This window comes from Grammomys surdaster, unplaced genomic scaffold (genome assembly GCF_004785775.1).
Source record: "Grammomys surdaster isolate TR1022 unplaced genomic scaffold, NIH_TR_1.0 125688, whole genome shotgun sequence".
Classification (NCBI taxonomy): Eukaryota; Metazoa; Chordata; class Mammalia; order Rodentia; family Muridae; genus Grammomys; species Grammomys surdaster.
Window position 1 is genome coordinate 1,895,424 of NW_021620524.1, and position 12,119 is coordinate 1,907,542.

The 12,119-nt window shown below is 51.7% G+C and overlaps 1 protein-coding gene across 6 annotated transcripts in view; it reads right to left on the reverse strand.

Annotated features, from left to right (window-relative positions):
• Window positions 1–12,119, reverse strand: part of Baiap2 (BAI1 associated protein 2) — a 65,523-nt gene that overhangs the window by 22,319 nt on the left and 31,085 nt on the right. For all 6 annotated transcript variants that reach the window (XM_028787859.1, XM_028787861.1, XM_028787862.1 and 3 more), the window contains 3 exons: window positions 5,056–5,117; window positions 4,454–4,525; window positions 3,783–3,920 (listed from right to left, as the gene is read on the reverse strand). In XM_028787859.1, the coding sequence (XP_028643692.1) occupies window positions 3,783–3,920; window positions 4,454–4,525; window positions 5,056–5,117 (272 nt within the window). The remainder of the gene's footprint in view (window positions 1–3,782; window positions 3,921–4,453; window positions 4,526–5,055; window positions 5,118–12,119) is intronic.

A 12,119-nucleotide genomic window follows, 5' to 3' on the forward strand; every position in this document is an offset into this window, starting at 1 on the left:
TATCTATCTATCTATCTATCTATCTATCTATCTATCTATCTATCTATACAGATGTATGAACAAATAGATATGCTCAGAGGTAGGACACTTATCTAGCATACGTAAGACCCTAGGTCAATCCACACCCCACACACACAGCCTGCCAACAGCAACAATTATGTAAATCCAAACTGACACCAACTGAGTAGGTTCAGGCTACCCACTAAGGAACCAGCTCATGATGTTCAAGACCAGAGGAATACAGGACAGGGGTCTTCCCTGGAGGAACACACAATACGGATATGAGATATTTTGCTTACTAAGGGTCAAACGCTGTTTCCCAGAGAGGCAATGAAGTGGCCTGGAGAGGCAGAAAAGGGCTCCAAGAACAGAGTGGCACATGTACGCCAAAAGAGGGGCCCTTCTTGTCTATGCTCAGAAGAAAAAGCCAGGACAGATGGCCCAAACTCACCAATAGGGAAAACGAGGTTCAGAGAGGACCTGGAGGCTGTACACAGAAGAGGATAGGCCAGCTAACTGCCATCTGTGGCCATAAGAAGGACAAGGAGCTATTTCTTAAGCAAAGAGGAAGCTAAGTAAGAGCCTTGGGGTTGGGGCTGGGCCAGAGAAGAATCTAACAGAGCTATACAACCATGCTCTGGGACAGACCAAAGGGAGACTTGGATAAGGCTGACTGACCCTCAAAACTAAACAGAAGTCTGACATGAGACATCCTCAAGAGAGAAAGCCAGGAGGCATGCACACCTGGGGCACTATCACAGCCACCATGGCACTTGGTTGTGCCGTCTCCAGCTGCTTGCACTGGGCTCTCCATGTAGCACCTACTCTGGGGCCGCCACTGTCTGAAGCACAGGGCCATGCTTTATCACTGTCTCAGCTAACTGAGGCTGGCCAGGTAACACTGGCCACAGTGTTACTATCCTTCTCCAGTGTGGTAGCACCTGCCCTGAACTATAAGGACACATGTTGGGAGGGATAACCACTCTCATCCTGCCAGAGCTAAGTGGTGTACTCAGTCATGGGAACCTGAGGGGTAAGCATCTGAGTTTGGGGATTCTTATGTTTTACTATGTGAGATACCTTCATTCCATCAGGATGACCTGTCATGGCAGCTTCAGTTCTACTGCCAAACATTCTGTGCTTAGTTAGTACCTACAGCATCCTCACAAGCAACAGGAGGCACCTTCCACGGGTGTGAAACTGAGTGACAAACTCACGCTTAACATGGACAGACCTTGAGAGCAGGCTCAGTGCCATACTCAGATCCCACAGTGTGACTCAGCCACCGCTGATGTCTAGAACATGACAATCTATGAGACAGAAAGCAGGTAGGTGTTCCTGGGAAGGGAGAGTAGGTGACAGGGGTGGAGAGTTGGGGCAGATGGGGGTAAACACGGCTGTATATGTGGTTCTTCTTAGGTCGGTAAACTGCTGCAGACTGATTGTGTGATGGTTATACAGTTCTACAGCTAAACAGAAACCGGCTGTGTTTAAGTGTATTCTATAGTGTAATGTGTAAGTGAGGCTCTTGCTAGGGGAAACTAGATGAGCCAGCTCCCACCACTGGGCTACCAAACTGGTGCCCAGAAGGTTTTCTCTAGGTTCTGTACGTGCACATGGAAATCCCTCCTGCATGGTCCCTGTTTGCACTGAAGAACCTGCTCCCCTCCCAGGCAGCAGGGTCATGTCTGCTGGCCAGGTCTTCTGAGAGCAAAACAACAAAAGACAGCAACAGCTGGACACTGACTACCGTGCATCTGTGCCTCGATCCTGCAGCTCACCTGAGGAACCTGTTCAAGAACAGCTCAAGATGGCTCAGAGCAGCCCTCTGTGACAGCCTCAGCCTGTGACCTTGCAGGCAGCCATACAAATGTCTAATACAAAGGATTAAGGGAGACTGGGAGGTAGCTCAGTTGTTGAATGGTTCGCCTTGCAAGTATGAAGACCTGAATCCCTGCCCCAGAACCAACATTTAAAAAACAAAAACAAGGGGCTAGAAAGACGGCTCAGTGGTTAAGAGTACTGGCTGCTCCTCCAGAGGTCCTAAGCTCAATTCCCAGCAACCACATGGTGGCTCACAACTATCTGTAATGGGGTCCCAACGCCCGCTTCTGGTGTGTCTGAAGACAGCGACAGTGCACTCATATACAAAAAATAAATAAATCTTTAAAAACAAAACAATAACAACACAAAAACCCTGGGTGTGGTGGTCCACACTGGTAATCCAAGCCCTGGGGAGCCAAAGACAGGCAGCTTCCTGGGGCTCACTGGCCAGTCAGCCTAACCTACTTGGCAAAGCACCAAGTCAGCCAGACTCTCAGAAAGAAGGTGAAAAAAGCCTGATGAGGAATGACACCTACATACACATGTGTGTGCCTGCACATACATGTACACCTACATACACATGTGTGCATGCCTGTACATACATGTACACCTACATACACATGTGTGCATGCCTGCACATACATGTACATCTACATACACATGTGTGCATGCCTGCACATACACGTACACCTACATACACATGTGTGTGCCTGCACACACATGTACACCTACATACACATGTGTGCATGCCTGCACATACATGTACACCTACATACACATGCATGTGCCTGCACATACATGTACACCTACATACACATGTGTGTGCCTGCACATACATGTATCTCCACATTCACAAACATGTATAGATATGATCCAAATAAAGACCCCAGACTCGGGAAAACGTGCTTGAGGCAGAGAAGGCACGCTGTTGCCCCTTAGCAGAAGTTGTACATGTAAGACATCAGTGGTCAGGGTGACGGGGACCTTGAGTTTCCTGCCATTGCAACAACTTAACATGAAGAGTACTGTCCAGGCCTGTTCTCTCCTACAGGGCAACTGGGTTCATGGCAGGATCCCCCCGCAGGCCTCAGGCATCCCCCATCAGGCCTGCGTGTGCTTAGAAACGACTCTCCTAGGCCACCATGAAGCTGCTGACTGGCTTCGTTATGATCGAAAGAGTACAGCGTGGTGTTCTCCTCCTCAGCCCTCCCCACTCTCCTGAGTCCAAGCGGGAAGGAAGCCAAGGCACCACAGGCACAAGAGGAATATCAAAATCACATGCCTTGGGCAAGAACTCATCTGGGTGGTGGGTGCCACCTGATGCTACAGGTAAGAGTGGGACCCCAGGCCCTGGAGCCACACTTTGTCCTCTCCAGGCCCTGTGGCTGAATTTTCTGGTGCCTCCTCTACAAACACTGGGCATCTGGTTAGATCCCTTTTTATCTGTGTCCCTGCAAGAGTAGGAGAGGGGTTTCCAGGCCTGCTCAGCAGAGGACACTGCCCATGGTGCTGATGTGTCGGTCTGGCCACAATGTCCTAACTTGATAAGCATGCAGCACCCACAGGGCTTGGAAGCCTGCAGAGCCATCTCCCACAGACGACTGTGACTGGCCAGCCTGGGGTAAGCAGTCACAGGCTGATGAGAACTGCAGTCTGGGGTCTGGCTCTGGGTAGGAATCCAGAGGGACGGGGAGGGCTTAGTCTGAGCCTCTTGTCGGTAGGGTAGCCAAGCACCTTTCCAGCATCTTTGCTGAGTGAGCTAACAGCCCCTCTACTCAAGGACATGGGGACTCACTCCAGAAACCCAGCCCCGCCCTGCCACACCTGGAAGCTCTCCCCTCCCTAGACAGACACATGGTAAGCACACAGGTAGATGGGGAGGCTTCCCCTTGCTAAGAGAGGGGCACGAGGTCACAGCTGGACTTTGAGCTCCTGTGTGCAGGCAGGAGCAGACCTACCTGCAGCTCCTTGTCGGAGTACTTCTGAGGGTTCTTACTCCCTTGGCTCTTCTTGCGGAGCTTCTTCAGCTCAGCCTGACACTTGTCCAGGGCGTCCCCTTTGCTCCTCTGTTCTGTTTGGTATTTCTTCAGCGCAGCCTGGAGATCCAGGATACAACCACGGAGGTCCATGAGCCTCACAGACAGCGTGGTGCTCCCTCCTCAGTCCTCCCCGCTCCCCAGCCACAGCAGGTTCCAGTTGGCCAGAGTGAGGCAGGGGGTCACAGCTGCAGACCTCCTTGTCTTCCTCTGACAGATCCCCAATCTCCAAGACCAAAATTAGACTCGGGAAGCAGCCTGGCCTCACTCCTTGGCCCTAATAGTAGGCACAAAGCCATAAACTCATGTGGCGAATACTACAGTAGCCTTGGCTAACAAGCAGGGGCAGTGAGGCATGAACAGGGGACTCATGTGGGTTTTACAGAAGAAGCCAGGTCATCAGCTGTGACAAGTGGCTGAGAGGCAGGGAGCTGCACATGGAACATTAGATGCAACGGGTTCTTCTCTAGGGCACTAGCATGGGAGCCTAGATGGAAAAATAATCCTTCAGGCCTACGAGACAGATCTACAGGCAGAGGCAGAGCCAGGCTTAGCAATGGTGGCCCAGCAGGTACGGCACAGGGTGTACTTACACTTAGATACCTGGAGTCCAGCTCTACTTTCTGCTCCAGCTGCGTGAGCAGCTCATTGTGAAAAGACTTCAGCTGGACACAGGGAGGAAAACAGACGGTTAGGTAGCTCTGAGGCATGGTGCAAGAGACGGGAGCAGAGCCAGCCTGGACACTGGTATCATGTAAGGAGAACCCTTCAGGGCCATGCAGGCCCCACGGAGCTAGGAGGCTTCTAAGGGTGATCACTGGACAAAAGTGTTAAATAATCAAGCCTTTCAAAGTCCTGACATCCTATTTCCCACCATTCTCCCTTTGCTGGATCACTCAGGCAAGGGCTGAAGGAGCTGAGCCGGAATCCAGGTGAATATCTGACTTTGCCACCCATCAGAATTGAGACCTGGCTAGGGCTGTCATCCAGGCATGGGGGACTCTTCCATGGATCCAGCTCTTACTAACCCATCACAGGTCTGGCTGGTTGGCTGAGCATTAGACCCTGGTTCCCTTTCTTCTCACATGGCCTGAGACCCTGTCATCTTCCCGGCAAGTCACTGTGACTTGTGTGACCTGCACGGCTATGAAGTCCCAAATGGACACACAGCTGAGGTTCCAGAGGCCAAACTCACCATCTCTTCCAGCTGGTTCTGAATCTGCCGGTGGACTTCGGCCATCTGGAAGAGGACATCCCCTGGAGGAAAGAAAGTGGGTTAGATGTTTCCAATCACTGTGCCTGCGCCAGGGCTACATACTGGACACCGCCAAAGTTCTGTGACTGTGGACTGAGGAGCTTATGGGAGACAAAGCCAGGTGCGAGGGGAAGAAGGAACAGAGAAGTCTAAAATGCCGAGCGACTTGAGTCTGGGTTAGAGTGCCTGGCGTCCTCTGGGAGCTCGGTGTCCACACTGAAGCATGCTCAGGACAGAGAATGTGACAGAAGAACCTGTGCAGATGGGCTTCTACCTTGGCACAGCTCTGAGAACAAACGGGCACCTACACAGACCTCACACTCATTCAAACACTTCGTAGCCAATGATGTCCTGAGCCCCACACCAGAGCAGAAACACCTCCCGGTGCAGGATGCAAGGATCTGCTGTCTCTGACCCAAGGCCTCACTGACAGTTTTCCATAAGAAAAGTAACAGGCTGAACGGCATTCTGGGCCTGGTTCCTCATCTGGCTCCAGCCTCTGGAGGATAAGGTGGTCTCAGAACTACTTGCTCTGGCAGAGTGTGCCCTTTTTACCAGTGGCATTCCAGTGACTCTCGAATCAGCAGGGCTGGTGCTCCCAGAACAGCTAGCAGGAAGGGAAGTGTTGCTCTAGACCAGCTTCAGTGGCCACAGGTCACTGGGCATGGGCGTGGCTCTGGCTCCACAAACATTTTTCTTAGTACATCAACACTTCAGAGACCCTGCTGAGCTCTGGCCTACCCGTGAAGAGAAGCTAAGACGGCAGAAGCTCAGCAGCTCTGCAGTCGATGCCATCCAGGGCTGTTTCAGTCTTGGCGTCACCCAGCTCATACCCACTTGCTCTGGCACACACTCCAGGTTGGACTAACATCTATGCTGAGCTGAGCCCCCAGCAGTCTGCAAAGCCCTCACTAAGCTGCCACACCCATCTCCTGCCTCTGACAAGGAGAAAACAGAGAGGCAGAAGGAAGAGCCTTGAGGACCAAGGGCACACTTTTTTTCAGTCCAACAGTGACTAAGTCAGTAGATCCCAGCACCTACCTCCCACTCCATGCCTGAAGATGAGGCCTGAAGGGTCTTGGTTACCTGCCTTGCTGTATTCTTGACCCACCATGTACCCTCTGTTGTCAACTGGGCATGAGATCCTAGTTCTTCTTTTTCCAGGGCCCTGAGACCTGCAGTCATGCTCAGGGTCTCATGCTTAGGTGGCCACAGGGGGCATGTAAGCCTGCCTGCCTGCCCTCTGCCACAGCCCCGCCTCTGTAAACGCATTCTCTCGTATGTAGAGAAACCCAGTAGTCTCGCTCTGCTTACTTGGTTGGCAACTATCTGTTAACTCCTTTGAGGAGTCCCAGACGCTGGCTGGGTACTATGGACATAAACAGAGAAGGGAGCCGATGCCCGTGCCTGGAAGCTGGAACACGTGCCGCTAAGCTGCACCTGAGTCCTTCTCCCACCATCCCCAGCTAGAAACCAAAAGAAACCCTCTGACAACACAAGCCCTAGCTAGAGGGTGCTTCCCTCTGGGAGTTCATGTGGGACCCATGGGAATCAGATTCTTGGGAACCCTCTTAGTCCCAAGAGTTATTTTAATATCAGAGATCACAGGGACACTGAGCACTGTACAGGTTTCCTACAGCAGTGAGCACGGCTTGCAAGACTATGCCAGCCAGCTGGCCCCAGTCAGTGGAAAAGAACTCTCCAAGTCAGCAGGGAGGTCAGTGGTCAGATCCAGAACTTACCCTACCAGCCCCTCCTTCTCCCCCCCCCCCCCAGATCGTCCTCTGTGGTCAAAGGGCAAACACAACAGTTGCCTGGAACTTTGTGCAGACCGTCTAATTTACCTGGATGCATGTGCCTGTGGCTGTCACAGCTAAAAGTCTTAGCACAGTTATCTGCCTACCACCCTGGCCTAAGTGTCTATGACCACGAGCCTAACACCACACCCTTGTAACACAAGGGTACAATGGTCCCCCCAGAAACCGCACTCGCAGAGATGATAGGACTGCCAAAATTGTATATGGCCAATAGGAAGCTGTGACCACAGTCAGTGACAACCTATACACAGAGGGACAAGGCAAACAGCGTCTGGTTTGCTAGGTCCCTCTGAAAAGGATGGAAGTCCCATTCCTAGCACATTCTAAGCCTGGACTCTGATGTGCTTGAAGGGACTGGGGCAGCATTTAATGTGAAGGAGCCTGGTCTCTTATCCCTGGTTGAGAAGCAGAGACAAATGGGTGAGGCCAGTGGAAAGGGGCAAGGCCACAGCACAGTCCCCATGAGGAAAGGCCTTGGTTACCACTGGCACACAAGCACAGCCATGCTGACTTTCAGCAGGCCATCAGGGCAGTATCCCACATGCTCAGAACAGGGCTCACAGGAAACCCAAAGCCACAGATCAGAGCGTTTTACACTCAGACCAGAAGCCACCAGCATGCAAGCCAGAAGGACAGCCATGTGAGTGGGTTTGCATTCTATAGAATTTACAGATGCAGGAAAGCACAGAGGACTCTGAGAGCTGTCTCTGTAAGTCCTGTGGGATGGAGACCCACTGCCCCGTGACAAGGAAGTACCAAGGGAAGCTCTCTGGGCTTTGCTTGAGCACACTCCCATGACTCAGAGGGTCTTGGATCCACCATCTGGCTGTCAGTGCCCCACAGACAACTGGGAATGGACTATAATTTTACCCAAATGGAAAGCAGGTGACCGCAATGGGCTCAGAGTCTGGCCTGGGCAGGAGAACCCACTTGAGTCCTTGGCAGCATGGGCATTACTCCGTCAACTTTGGATTACATCCACCCATCTTTCCTGAGGACAATGCCCACACAACCAACTCCTCAGAAGGGCTATGGGGTCTATGAGAGGAGGAATGGGGCAGCAGCGACCAGACAAACCATGCACTTAGCTAGAAGTCTCCCTGTTGGTTGGTCCTCTCTGACCATAATCTTTAGGCCCAGAATTACAAGTCACTGTCAAGGTTGAACAGAAAACATCCTCCCACCCACAAAAGCAGCACATGCCAATTCAAGAAGAGTAGAAAGAGGTATAATCAAACAGCGAAGCCCAAGGGTGTATGGAGTTTCACATAGGTTTTCCTGCTGGTAATGGGTGTCAGACCCCACAGGACAGCGGTTAGCATTCCGCCTGGGCTGTGTCAACACTCAGACATACAGCAGTGTCTGGATCAGCTCGAACCTTTAGCTCAGAGCCCTAGCTGCATAGCCTGTCCCCAGACCTAGTGGGCATACATAGGGGAGGAGGACATACTAATGCAAAGGCACAGAGCAGAGTGTGTGTGTGTGTGTGTGTGTGTGTGTGTGTGTGTGTGTGCACACAAACACAGAGTTCTGGGTTAGCCGCAAGCTGTGCTGTGCAAGATCAGCCCACGTGGTGAATTTTTAAACTGCATTTTACCAGCAGCTGCAGGAAGACACATGCAGTGGAGCCAGAGTCTGCACAGCTGCTGGCACTAAACCCCTGCAGTGCCATGACCACAGCATGCAGGGGAAGACTGGCACACCTACCCACCCTGAGCACCCCTACTGCAGAGGAGGCAACTTCTGGCCAGGGGCAGACTTCTGCCAGGAGGTACAAGAAGTTTTGTTCGTTGGCCAGCAGGTGCAGGGAAGCAGAGGCTGGGCCCTCCCAGTGGGCTCTGTGACCTCCCACCTTCTCCTCTTGGAAGATCCTCCTGGGTGTACTGTGCTGAGAGAAAAAGCTTCATTTTTTTTTAAAAAAGATATTTATTTGTTTTGTTTTTTTTTTTTTGAGACAGAGTTTCTCTGAATATAAGCCCTGCCTTTCTTGGAACTTGCTTTGTAGATGCTGGCTTCAAACTCAGAGATCTGTCTGCCTTGGCCTCCTAAATGCTGGGATTAAAGGTGTGTGCCGTCACTGCCTGATTTGAGGTTTTTATTTTTATTTATGGTGTTTGTGCACACGAGGGTAGGTGCTCTTGGAGGCCTGAAGAGGTCATCAGATCCCCGAGGTGAGTCACAGGCAGCTGTTTGCTGCTGACATGGGGTTAGGAAGGAATCAAACTTGGGTCTTCTGTAACAACAGTATGCACTCCTAACCACTGAGCTATCTCTCTAGCCCCAGGAAGAGGCTTTTTAACCAGCCTCAGCCAGGGCCGAACCCACCCTTCCCCTGGGGACCTAGAGCTCTTAGGCCACAGCCCAGGTGGGCCCTAAACTTGAAAAACCGGATTAGATTGGGAAAGAAGTCCCAGTGTGCCAGAGCAAACAGTGAGTGAGGGAGGGTAAATCTTTACAGACAGCTGCCACCTGAGGAACCTCTCCAGGGAGTGGAGTATCAACAGGGGTGACTGGCAGTAGGTGGCCCATCCCAGGGAGCTGGCATGAGATATCCCAGAGGGAAGGAGCCCCAGGCACACCAGGGCAGTGAGTCAGCCTTAGCCCATCAGAATGAAAAAGCGTTAACTCAGGAGGGTGAGGATGGGGCAGGGAACAGGAAGGTTCCAGGCCCCAGAATATTTGGGAACTTAGGAAGTAAAGGAGAAACCCTCCCCCCACAAAGTACACATGGGTCTCAGAGACAATATGTGACATTTGGGACAAAGTATAAAAACCGCAGGCAGCCATAGCAGGAGACCACGCCCTCCTCAACTTTTACCAACTTACAGTGAGTCAAGTCGCTAAAAGGTCAGCCACCGGTGAGTCACACTGCATGTCACCCTAACGTCTCAGTTTTAAAAGATTTCTGGTGCTATTAGTAACCTGGCTTCACGTTTGGAGTGTTAGCGTGCAATTCGGTCCACGTGGAAATGTCCCCCTTCTTGGGGGGAAACACAGGGACTAGGGTACATTTCCAATGCCCATCTGCGCTGCAGCAGAGACTAGAGTTTCCCCCTCCCCCTTTTCCTTTCCTTTTTTGTTTTTTGTTTCTCTGAGATAGGATCTCCTGTATTTCGGGCTGGCCTCAGGGTCAAACTCACTACATAGCTTTAGAGAGCCTTGAACTCCTGATCCTCCTGCTTCAGCTTCGTGAGTGCGGGGATCGCAGGTGTGCATCACCACACCCAGCAGACCCCCTTTCCATGGATGGAGAGACCGTGCACCCGGGCTGTTTGCCTGCTGTCTCTCGCTGGCAAGTCCATTCCTTCACTGACATCTTTGGTTACTCTGGTGTATACTGAAGACCACCTGAGCTCTCCAGCTTTGTAGACTGATCAGCTACTGGGTTCTTGGACCTTCCATTGGTAGACAGCCATTTTTGGACTAAGTGGACCACAGCCTATAAGTCACTCTGATAGATCCTATTTAGTGTTACTGCTGCTGTGATGAAGCACCATGCCCAAGAGCAATGCATTCTGGGTTTATTTGGCTTACACTTCTATATCATCGAAGGAAGTCTAACCCTGAGTTCATTATCAAGTCAGGACAGAAACTAAAACAGGCAGGAACCTGGAGGCAGGAGTTGTTGCAGTGGCCATGGAGGAGTGCTACTTTCTGAGTTGTTTTTCATGGCTTGGTCAGCCTGATTTCTTACAGAACCCTGGACCACCAGCCCAGGGATGGTGCCACCCACAATGGGCGGGGCCCTCCCTCATCAATCCCTGATTTTAAAAAACGCTCACAGGCTTGCCTACAGCACGGTCTCACAAAGGATTTTTCTCAGTCGAGTTCTCTCCTCTCCCGTGACTCTAACTCACATGGGTACAACTGTCCAGCACAACTGTTTGTAGGTTCGTGACAGCCTTAACTGAGGACCACCCGAACATGATCAGCCGTCCTGCTGTACATTCTTCTTAACATTTTGTGTATGTGTGTGTGTTGGCTGAATGTATCTAAATCTGTGCATCACACGCGTGCATGGTGCAGTGGAGGCCAGGACTGCCTGTTGAATCTGCTAGAGCTGGAGTTGTGGATGACTGTGAGTGTCCATGTGGGTGCTGAGAATCAAACAAGGTTCCCTGGAAGAGCAGCCGGTGTTCTAAACCTCCAAGATACTCCCATGTGGCAAGTGCCCCAGCGGTGGCATGGCAAAGGCACATAAACTGCTATTGTTTTCAGAACCTCTGGAAAGAAGAGAGTTGAGGATCCAACCCATGCAGAGGCAGATCTCAGGTGTCTCCATCTAAATTCAGGTACTTACAACCATCCCAATGACATATGAGAGGGCCTGTGTGGATATTCAGAAAAGCCATGGAGGCTGGGAACAGGAAAACAGGGGGGATGGGAGGGAAGTACAACCATGGAGAAGGGCAGGACATGGGTTCTGGGGATGCCTGTGGCCTACAGTGGCAGAGGCCTCAGGCAGCAGTGGGACCCGCCTTGCTGTCCCTCCCAGTCTTAAACCCAGCCTAGGTGCAGACCTCGCCTTCCACGTGAACTTGGCAAGCACCAGGAAGTCTCCTGGGACATTGAGTGCTCGCAGTGGGGACTCAACCATGCCACTGGCTACAGCTGTGGGTGAATCCTGGGCAGGCTGGTTCCACAGCCACTCCCAGGGACTGCCAGAAACTGTTGGGTCAATGTGGTGGGAGGTTGCTTGGAGATCAAAAGTGGGGTGCTATGGCTTTGTTGCTTCTTCTCTGTGGCTGAGGGAAGACAGAGCATGCACTCTTCCCACCCCACCCTCTAGTCTATGGAAAAGTTGCAAATACGGTTGGGTTTAAGACCTGGACAAGCAGCTGAGGTATATATTTAATATACCAAAGTGGACCTAGTCTCCAGGTTCTCCCAGAATCCTCAGCCCCTGACTGTAACAGGGCATGGCTAGCATGTCCCACCCTCAAACCCAGGGGCTGGGCTTCCTCTCACCTCCTGGTTCCTTACTGTATAATCCAGGCATTTTGGTTCTTGTTGTCTGTCTGTCTGTCTGTCTGTCTGTCTGTCTGTCTGTCTCTGTTTGTGCTTTCTCTTTCTCTTCTCCTTCCTTTCTGTTTCCCCCTCTATGGTGACTTCACTGACCCCCACCTGTGTGGTTGGTGAACTTGGCGGAGAGCTGCCCCCAATAAACCTGTCTTTATACTTTGATTT